The sequence below is a fragment of the Micromesistius poutassou genome (genome assembly GCF_964030765.1).
Source record: "Micromesistius poutassou genome assembly, chromosome: 6".
Lineage (NCBI taxonomy): Eukaryota > Metazoa > Chordata > Actinopteri > Gadiformes > Gadidae > Micromesistius > Micromesistius poutassou.
Window position 1 is genome coordinate 20,501,770 of NC_140276.1, and position 11,396 is coordinate 20,513,165.

At 44.3% G+C, this 11,396-nt stretch overlaps 1 protein-coding gene across 1 annotated transcript in view; it reads right to left on the reverse strand.

The window, feature by feature from the left end:
• fgfrl1a (fibroblast growth factor receptor like 1a) overlaps positions 1–7,112 on the reverse strand; it is a 40,473-nt gene extending 33,361 nt beyond the window's left edge. The window contains exons 1-2 of the mRNA XM_084469019.1: positions 6,656–7,112; positions 5,236–5,341 (exon numbers count right to left, since the gene is read on the reverse strand). Of these exons, the coding sequence (XP_084325145.1) occupies positions 5,236–5,299 (64 nt within the window). The 5' untranslated portion in view covers positions 5,300–5,341; positions 6,656–7,112. The remainder of the gene's footprint in view (positions 1–5,235; positions 5,342–6,655) is intronic.
• Positions 7,113–11,396: the final 4,284 nt, after the last annotated feature.

The following is an 11,396-nucleotide window of genomic DNA, read 5'->3' on the forward strand; positions in this document are numbered from 1 at the left end:
AGAGCCAAAGGAAATAAAACCAGCCCTAATAACACACTTTGCGGTTCATCTTCTTATCTTTGGACGCAAAACCCAGACCAGTGACCTCCCCGACTTAATGGTTATTGTTGAGAGTTAACGTTGCAGACTGCCTCACAATACACACATGAAGAAGTGCTCTCCTATATGAGGAAATAGCCCCTGTGACAAAATGTCAACCTAACAACTGAGAAAGGCTTTCTTAATATATAATATTATGTCATTATCATTATAACAATGATATATTATACCTTAGTGTAGAAATAATCACAGAAGCATTCATTCTTCATATTATGCGACTTTAACATAAGTATGAGTATTGCTGTATCATACAGACACACAAAAGTTAATGAAGTATTAAACATTAAAAATAATAATAATAATTAACATTAAACATATTATGAGCACACAGGCTAACAGTTAGAATAGCAATAGGTAGCGCTACAGTGTGTGCCTCACACAATGCAGTGACCCGAACACTACCACAGCTAGCTAGCTAACAGGAAAGAATGATAATCTCTCAGCTGCTCTGTCTCATGCCTGGCTACACACACACACACACACACACACACACACACACACACACACTGTGATTGTGTGGTGGGCTGTTCATGTGCTTCAGCTGCTGCTTTAATAAGGACCTGTTACTGTCTTTCTTTCTGTTACTTTCTTTCTTTCTTTCTTTCTTTCTGTCCTTCAACCATTGTGTTATTCTGTCTCCTGCCCTCATTGGTCCTCCTGCAGTCCCTCCTTCCTTATCTCTCTCTCTGTCCGCACATTCTCTCAGTCTATATCTGGGGACGTACCCCTGTGGCCCATACCCAGTTGTCCCTCTACCAAGGTGGCTGGTGAGGAACCCTCCCAGTGAAGCTCTGTTCATACCAGGTACTAGTGTAGAGTGTAGTGTCCTGGTCCATACCCAGGTACTAGTGTAGAGTGTAGTGTCCTGGTCCATACCAGGTACTAGTGTAGAGTGTAGTGTCCTGGTCCATACCAGGTACTAGTGTAGAGTGTAGTGTCCTGGTCCATACCCAGGTACTAGTGTAGAGTGTAGTGTCCTGGTCCATACCAGGTACTAGTGTAGAGTGTAGTGTCCTGGTCCATACCCAGGTACTAGTGTAGAGTGTAGTTTCCTGGTCCATACCCAGGTACTAGTGTAGAGTGTAGTTTCCTGGTACTAGTGTAGAGTGTAGTTTCCTGGTACTAGTGTAGAGTGTAGTTTCCTGGTCCATACCCAGGTACTACTGTATAGTGTAGTTTCCTGGTACTAGTGTAGAGTGTAGTTTCCTGGTACTAGTGTAGAGTGTAGTGTCCTGGTCCATACCCAGGTACTAGTGTAGAGTGTAGTTTCCTGGTCCATACCCAGGTACTAGTGTAGAGTGTAGTTTCCTGGTACTAGTGTAGAGTGTAGTTTCCTGGTACTACTGTATAGTGTAGTTTCCTGGTCCATACCCAGGTACTAGTGTAGAGTGTAGTTTCCTGGTACTAGTGTAGAGTGTAGTTTCCTGGTTAGGTACTAGTGTAGAGTGTAGTGTCCTGGTCCATACCCAGGTACTAGTGTAGAGTGTAGTGTCCTGGTCCATACCAGGTACTAGTGTAGAGTGTAGTTTCCTGGTCCATACCCAGGTACTAGTGTAGAGTGTAGTGTCCTGGTCCATACCAGGTACTAGTGTAGAGTGTAGTTTCCTGGTACTAGTGTAGAGTGTAGTTTCCTGGTACTAGTGTAGAGTGTAGTTTCCTGGTCCATACCCAGGTACTAGTGTAGAGTGTAGTTTCCTGGTACTAGTGTAGAGTGTAGTTTCCTGGTACTAGTGTAGAGTGTAGTTTCCTGGTACTAGTGTAGAGTGTAGTTTCCTGGTTAGGTACTAGTGTATAGTGTAGTGTCCTGGTCCATACCCAGGTACCAGTGTAGAGTGTAGTTTCCTGGTTAGGTACTAGTGTATAGTGTAGTTTCCTGGTCCATACCCAGGTACCAGTGTATAGTGTAGTTTCCTGGTACTAGTGTAGAGTGTAGTTTCCTGGTACTAGTGTATAGTGTAGTTTCCTGGTCCATACCCAGGTACTAGTGTATAGTGTAGTGTCCTGGTACTAGTGTAGAGTGTAGTTTCCTGGTACTAGTGTAGAGTGTAGTTTCCTGGTACTAGTGTAGAGTGTAGTTTCCTGGTACTAGTGTAGAGTGTAGTTTCCTGGTACTAGTGTAGAGTGTAGTTTCCTGGTACTAGTGTAGAGTGTAGTTTCCTGGTCCATACCCAGGTACTAGTGTAGAGTGTAGTTTCCAGGTACTAGTGTATAGTGTAGTTTCCTGGTCCATACCCAGGTACTAGTGTAGAGTGTAGTTTCCTGGTACTAGTGTAGAGTGTAGTTTCCTGGTACTAGTGTAGAGTGTAGTTTCCTGGTCCATACCCAGGTACTAGTGTAGAGTGTAGTTTCCTGGTACTAGTGTAGAGTGTAGTTTCCTGGTACTAGTGTAGAGTGTAGTTTCCTGGTCCATACCCAGGTACTAGTGTAGAGTGTAGTTTCCTGGTACTAGTGTAGAGTGTAGTTTCCTGGTCCATACCCAGGTACTAGTGTAGAGTGTAGTTTCCTGGTACTAGTGTAGAGTGTAGTGTCCTGGTCCATACCCAGGTACTAGTGTAGAGTGTAGTTTCCTGGTACTAGTGTAGAGTGTAGTTTCCTGGTCCATACCCAGGTACTAGTGTATAGTGTAGTTTCCTGGTACTAGTGTAGAGTGTAGTTTCCTGGTACTACTGTATAGTGTAGTTTCCTGGTACTAGTGTAGAGTGTAGTTTCCAGGTACTAGTGTATAGTGTAGTTTCCTGGTCCATACCCAGGTACTAGTGTAGAGTGTAGTTTCCTGGTACTAGTGTATAGTGTAGTTTCCTGGTCCATACCCAGGTACTAGTGTAGAGTGTAGTTTCCTGGTACTAGTGTAGAGTGTAGTTTCCTGGTACTAGTGTATAGTGTAGTGTCCTGGTACTAGTGTAGAGTGTAGTTTCCTGGTACTAGTGTAGAGTGTAGTTTCCAGGTACTAGTGTAGAGTGTAGTTTCCTGGTCCATACCCAGGTACTAGTGTAGAGTGTAGTTTCCTGGTACTAGTGTAGAGTGTAGTTTCCTGGCAGACGTTCTGGCTCCTCTCACACGGAGGGCCAGGTTAGCTATTATTTCCCCTGCCTGCTGCTGCTGGGGTCACTGGGAGGAACAGCGAGTACATTTACACAACGTCCAATCTCTAGCCCCCATTAGGGCATTAACACTGATTACCCCAAGGGTCACGGCAACCTGCGGGCTCTTATCTAATTCTCCAAAATGGAGGGCTTCTTCACGTTTCATGGAAACAAGTCTTGATCAAATTAAGAGAACACTGTTGTGCTTTTTCTTTCCTCGATCGTTCGAATCCGTGAACTGCAGTTTTAAATAGGTTAAAAGGGGGAACGCTGTACATTTATACCTTGACATCAGAGACAATGACAATATTATGCGAGCACCTGAGCTTCTTCTGAAATACATAGTGATGGGCGGACCGGTACACCCAGACTGTACTTTTGCGCCAAGAAATTGGCAATCACAAAAGAAAAAAAGCAATTTGAGATAATAACAATGAACAGAAAGTTCAGTTCAGCTGGGCGAAATGAAAGCCAAAAGAAGCTCAAGTACCAGTATTACCAGTCAGTATGCGCACCTTGTTGGCCTCACAAACAGCCTAGTTCTCGCCTGGCACAGTCAACATATGAGAAATCAGAATCTGTCGAGTTCCTAGCTGTTGAAAGCGGTTGTTGCTCTTACACAAATCGATTACATTTGGCAATCTCTTAACCACCAACCAACTGCTCCAATGATTAACCGGCATGCCTCTCTCTGGGTTATTCCTGGTGAGGGGGCCGGAGGACGGAGAAGAATGGAGGAGAGGAAGAGCCCTCGGTCAGGTTGGTCACAAGACAGACATTAGCAGCGCTCACTGAGCCGTTACGATTGTCTCCCTCTGAGATCTGAGGGAGAGCCGGCCTTCTCCTCTCCCTCCTTCTTTTGTCCTTTTGCTTCTTCTCTCTTTCTCTCCTCACCCCCTCCCACCCCCCACTCTGTCACACCACTTGCTCTCTCCTCTTCCTTACCTCCCCCTCTTCCTTTTCTATTTTCCAACTCTCTCCCCCCTCCTCATTTATTTTAAATGGTCTCTCTCTCTCTCTCTCTCTCTCTCTCTCTCTCTCTCTCTCTCTCTCTCTCTCTCTCTCTCTGACTTCCCTCTATTCCTACTCTATCTCATTCTCTCTCCCCCACTTGTTTTCTTGATTACACTTTTTAATTCAAAGTCGTTCTCCTCTCTTCTCTTTGTTGTCCCCTCGCCACTCTGCTGAACTTTACCTCAAGCACCTCCTCCTCCTCCCCCTCCTCCTCCTCCTCCGCCCCCCCCCCCCCCCCCCCTCCTCCAGCTGCCCAGGGCTCCATTCACTGGCGGTGAGGGATGGAGAGGGGAGGAAGGAAGGGGGGAAGCACTGTGGCATTGCACAGCAAACATCTCTAATTGGCTAATCTAATCTGATCTCTGGGCGGTCTGCGACCCTGTGGTTACTTTCCTTCCCCGTGTCTGGCAGCGTAGCTCGCTGAACGGTCACCAATCACTCATCACCAACCATCCCACCATCCACCCACCGCAGCCAGCCCGCCGGACACCCCGGCCGCGGCCCTCCCTCCTGGGTCTGGTGGGGGTCCTGCCTCGACCCCTCTGGCCCTGCTCTGCCGGGGGCCCTGTTGACTCTGTGGGGGTCTGTGACCTCCACACTGCACGGTGCATGCAGGATTGCTGTTGTTTTATTTCAGCTTTCCCCCTATAGGCTCTTGTTGTTGTTGTTGTTATTTTGTTTTGTTTAGAACGCCATAAGGGACACAAAGAAGGCTTTATGAGGATGTTAAATGCTAAATGGACTGCATTTATAAAGCGCTTCACCCATTCATACACACATTCACACACCAACGGCGGTGTCAACCATGTGTCAACTGAAGAAATGCAGCGTTCTGGGGGTTCCAAACCACTGTGTGTATGTGTGTGTGTAGAAGATACATGAGCAGAATCAGACTCCTTCTCAAAATGCACGTATTCCTCTCCATGGTACAAATAAAGTTTCATGCATTCTATGTTTAACAACTTAACAACTTGTTGTTGGTGGTATTGTTGTTTGTCTCTTGACTTCATAAACAATGTGGTCATAGGGGCGCGTTTACCCCGCACAGCGCTGGCTGTCCAGACGGACGCCAGGAGGAACAGACAGATCCACAGGAGGTTCATTGTGGCTGACGGACCGCGACGGATGTCCTCTCGCTCCTGAACCTGAAACAAGAAGAACGTTTAGATCAAAATGAAACACAAAGATAAACACTGAAAACGATTCAAGTCATTCACATCTGTTCTGGTGTATCCCAGATTCTGGATCACTGATTTTTTTCATTGCCCATCCTCATAAGGAACGGCCCATGCCCACTGTGCTGCCAACAACCTTATTTAGAAACATTTGGTTGGTTTGATAAGAGGGGACAAAGTCACAGCGAGAGTCATTTAGCTGGCAAGTTGTTGTACTTTTAAAAATAACACTATGTTATCCATAGTATTGATTACATAGCTCGGTCACACTCAGACTCACACACACATATACACACATGCACACTCGCACGCATACACACATTTACAGAAAGCTCAACATAATATGATATGTCCTTTCTAATCAGGTTTCAGAGGCCATATTTTGCTCTATATGTAACATGCAACACATGAATAATAACATGAATAAAACACTGCACAGCTGTATCAATAGTGTGAACACTTTTTGATAATTAGATCAATCCCTGTAGGCCTATTGATTTTTGTTTTGTACTTTTGTACTCGTTTTGAGTACAAGTACTTATACTCAATACTTCACGGCTCAATCCGTGAATTGAATCCTCAATTAGTGATTGATTCCAATACTTGTAGTCACTTTGATATCAAGGGCCGTGTCATACAAATATTAACTGCACTCCATGTCTAAATTATCCATGTTTCCCGAGGATCATTTTGAATTATCCTCCAACATATCGTTCAATATCGCTTCCAATAAGGTGTATGCTTTCCAGTTTAAAAGGGCCCTAGAGGTTTGTACATTTTTGCAAAATAGTTTGAATGCACTAGAAAAATTGCAGAATGCAAATTCTATATAGTAGGGAATCGAGGCTGCTCCAACGTGAATAGATAAGCGCAGACACCTTTCCTGTAAGGTTCCAAAAAAAATACTTTAGTATTTGTATTATCGAATTACTTGGGCCACCTGTCGACCAGTCTCTCTTGACTCTAGCTATTCCTTCCACAAATTCCTCTGTGACCCTCACGGTGTAGGATCCCGTTTCAATGCTGAAGATGCGACATCACGACCACATCTGCCACATCTGTCACATCTGTCAGTTTCCAATCATCTCCCCAGAACATCTCTTCAGGTACATAAAAAATGTCCCCTGAACGAACAAACACAAAACGACGTGTGGATGAATGCGAATAGAAATAAATACGATCTCAAAACAGTCACCGAGACATAGGCCCCTACGATGAGATGATAGGCTATACACAACACAGACACATTTGAGTGTGTACATTTCAAATGAAAATCCAACTTACTTTGAAATACAGCAGGGATGAAAGATATTCCTCAGTTTGTTATCCACTTTTTATTTCAACATACTGTGCCGGTCCCAATGGGTCCAATCGATCTCATCAGCAACAGATCAACACACTCAGAAACGCGTCTGTCGATTTAGCCAGGACAACCGCGTCTCGATCGTTTTAATGAATGAATTAAAAGGCGGAATGACCCAGTGAAGCCACTGTAGAAAAGGTTTTGAGTTATAAAAAGAACAAGCGCACACACGTGAGCGCTCAAAATGTGGCTTCAGTGGGACTATTTCTGAATGACAGCGAAAGACAGAAACAGAATAGTAGTAAGAGACAGGATCGCAAAGAAAAAAATATACTCGTATTTCCGCCTGTTGGCCAAAAAGATGAAATAATTATGGTCTGAATGGAGGAAAGATAAATGTTTCCTGTGCTCATTAAGCGCACAGTGTTTCTGTATCGCCTCCGGGTTTCTGCCGCCGCGAGCTGAAAACAAGCAGCGGGGTGGTCACGCGACGGTCCTTCCCCAGCGCGGAACTTTCAACCAATCAGAGCAGAGGAAAGCTGCTGTTAAAATGTGGTGGAAGAGCGCAGCAGACGGCTTGGTTAATTTCATCTAATGCGATTCGTCTGGAACTATTAAGTTAGCTTTGATCACCTTTATTTTTTAAGTTTAGTTTTAAGTGATCGCCTTCTGCAGTTTCGACTGGAACCCTTTTAAAATAAACAAATACGGTGTTTCAAAAATAGAATGTGTTACAGCATAGACTGATTTAATAAATCAGGGTAAACGAGGCAGGTTGTAATCCGTCTACGGTTGTAAAGAGCCGAATACAATAAAGGCCTGTAATTAAAAACCTGCCAAAAGTAAACACACAAACAAAAAAGACGTAGGCTAACTAAACAACCTATCAAAATGTGCCTACATATTCAACAACAAACACGATACAGAGGAAGTACAGATGTTACTTAGGATGTTGTTAATATGTTAATATTATTTTAACTTGCGGATTTAATAGTAGAAAAAAAGTAAAAATAACTAAAAACATTTAAAAAGCTTACTACGGGCCTAAAAAAAACCGTGAAACTTGAATCTTGAAAAATAGTAGGCCTATATGTTTTTCACTTCTGTTTCATCCTTAAAGGCCGCAATTTGCATATAATTAGATCAACACTACCCCCTTGCGGTAAATCACTACTACATCCATGATGCGACATCAGTCAATTTTTTGACAAAAGCATTAATTGTTTGTCATTCCGAAAGCTCCTCCATATCGTCTCTTCATATAACCGTGTTGACTACAGTGCATCGTTCTAGGGTTCAATTAAACATGTCACTGTAGAGCGACAGTGCGCCCTGGTGGTGGTTTTGGGGAACAGCACCCTCGTGCATATTAAGGGGCCTGCGAAGCTGGTCAGGTGTCTCCGTAGATGTAGGCAACACCAATTATATAGCAAAGTTAATATCCTGCTAAAACAAAGGTTGGGTTATACCATTTTATAAAACGGGTGGCTTAAATCAAGCGATCTGATTGGTTCCCATCTGTTGTATATTGAGCGTATACACACAGATATGACGCCCGTTCAGTATCACTCCGCGCCTAACTTCAACTGTTGTTTATTTATATATAAAAGCAATAGCATAGTTCACTGAAGCCTAAAAACATGTTGATTGATGGAGAGGGAGGAAATGTTGTAAAGCAATAGGCACACGGTGAGTGAACTGCTCGATAGTAGGCGAAAATGCCGGCGAACCAAGCTACCGTCTCTAGCCTTCTCTCTGAGGGACGCTACTGTGTGTACCATTGCTCCGTCCATGAGTCACCGAAGTGACGAGATAAGTCACCGAAGTTACGAGCGAGTGTGACGATGTGAGGGTGGACAGCACGGCCGTACCTCGGACTGAAACACGTGAGTGCAGCTGCTCAGATGTTGTGTATCACAGACACTCTAGCGACATCTTCCGGCTCCGCATTGAAAATATGTTCAACTTGAAGTTAGCCTTGTCTGGATTATTACCTTTAGTTTTTTTTTTTTTAAACAAATAAGTTGAGTATATACCAGTGTTCCGTGTTAAACGTAGAAGGACAGATTGTTGTCAAGATCCATACATATATTTTTCCCCTACTTCTAGTACTAGAGAAGATCAGCAGAGGACAGCAGCAGAAGTCAGCAGAGGTATTTAACACACACGCACACGCACACGTACACACTCTCTCTTTCTCCTGGCACACCGGCTGGTCATTGTTTTATGTGTAGTCTAGTAGCAGTTATATGCTGTGGAGGGAGCAGGAAAATAGCTGACGACGGCTCACTGAAATTCATGTTCTGTGGAAAGTAGTAGTCAGGAACTGATATGACTTGTGTGTGTGTGTGTGTGTGTGTGTGTGTGTGTGTGTGTGTGTGTGTGTGTGTGTGTGTGTGTGTGTGTTCGCTTTTGACTGTGTGCGCACAGTATATAAAGATACATATGTTATACATAAGTACAAGTGTGTACCTTATTGGTTTGATTTACTTTGTGTGTGTGTGTGTGTGTGGGGGGGGGGGGGGGGGGGGGGTGGGGGGTAATGTTTGAAGTTGGTATTGAAACCAGTAAAGGCTGAAAAATGTCAACACACACACACACACACACACACACACACACACACACACACACACACACACACACACACACACACACACACACACCCAGCATGAGCATCCCTGCTTCCCAGAGTTTAGAGCGCTGCATCGTCTCCTGTGGTGCTATACATGCCTCCTGCTAAACATTATGTTGGTGAGCATCAGCATATACACACATAGAAGTATAGAATATGAAAGAGAATATTCAAAAACACAGAGACCCAGAGAGACAAATAGCCCAAGTCTCTCCCAGCATGACCACTGCGAAACCCACAGTCTCCGCAGGACCGCTCCGTTTGTTCTCTACGAGTCCCAACACGCCGTTTCCAAGGTCCATTTGTTTTCTCCCACCGCGCCGTTGTCCGACCGTGACACTCGTAGCTGGATGTCAACACAGAGAGAAAAACCCAGGCCGAGATAATCCTGACCTTGAGTAGTAGTGGTAGTGTGGTGGCTGCCAGTACACCGGAGCACGGTATAACGGCAAACTCATCTGGTAGCTGACACACACAGCCACGCACACATAGATACACACAGACACACAAAAACACATACACAAGAGTTGATTTGATTGTTTGATTTAATATCACTGGAGTATTTATGATTAGTTGGGTATCAGTTCTATACCAGATGAGTAATATCACGTATTCTACGGGCATTCAATCGAAAGCTTTTTGTTTTTGTTGTTTTGGGTTTTCTTATAACCGATTGCGATTAGCTGGTAATTCTTTGACACTTCTGGCCTGTTGTTCCACTCTCTCGTAATGGGTGACGTTGTGTAAGGGGTGTGAAACTGGACTGCATGCCTGCCGCGGTTAGGGTTGGATGTGGTTTTGGTTTGGTTCAATTCCATCCTTATTTCTTAATCCTGTATCAAGTGAGCCGCCTCCATCACCAGTTACATGTGGCAAAGCCGAGTCACTGAGTTCAGCTCTCAGTGCCTAAATACTGCTCTGACGTTTCCACGCAGACCAAGAACGCACACACACATCCGCCAGGGGGGCAGGGGCGTTTGCTAAGGTGATATAAACATCGCTATGTAACATTGCTTGTTGCTAGGGTGACAGGGCCGGTTGCTAGGATGCCATGGCCTGGTTGCTAGGGTGGTACGGTGGGTTGGCCAGGTTGGTGGTATAGGGCTAAGAAGCGGCGCTGGTTAGGTTTCTAAGGCAGGAAGGAAAGAGGGAAACAGGGCCAACGACTATTACTGCAGTACGTGTACAGTGAGTCCCTCTCCTTCACACTGTGAGCGTGTGTTCTGGCTGGCATCAATGTATGTTCTCACGTTCTGTTTTGTCTTCTTATTTCCTATAGTGGATGTATGGTACATGTGTGCGTGCTTAGAAGTGTAATGTGTGCGTGTCTACTGTTTATGCCTGGATTATGTTCTGTACAATATATTAAAGTGTTCATGTACAATATTGTGTATGTGAGTTGAGTGTGTGTATGTGTGTGCCGTTTATGGAGGAATTCAGTCATTTTCAAAGCCGTGGTTTGAGTTTGATTCTATATTTTGTTTTTAGAAGCTGGGCACTGATTATGGAAAATGGAGAGAGAGAGAAGAAGAGAAGAGAGAGAGGGAGGGAGAGAGAGAGATGATGATCAGAGAGTGAGATAGAAGATTGTGGAAGAGAGACTTGGTATAGGAGTAGGGAGAAAACAAATAAAGAGAGGGGTGAGAGCGAGAGAGAGAGAGAGAGAGAGAGAGAGAGAGAGAGAGAGAGAGAGAGAGAGAGAGAGAGAGAGAGAGAGAGAGAGAGAGAGAGAATAGTATTTCGCACCCTGCCAAAATAAACATTGGTAAACTTACTTAAAACTTTACTATGCAATGAAAACCGAACAATAACAAACACAAACTAATAAATGAATCATCCCTGTTTTACACAATACAGACCAGTACCAAACACACACTAATAAATGAATCATCCCTGTTTTACCCAATACAGACCAGTACCAAACACACACTAATACATGAATCATCCCTGTTTTACACAGAGCAGTACTGTGGGTGGATGATGGCTTAAGCAGCCTCACCTGGAACCAGTCAGACTGGACTCCAGCGAGGCTGCACACCTGTTGTACATTGAGACAGGACACCATCCTGTGACCTTTCCTGGTCTGGGCA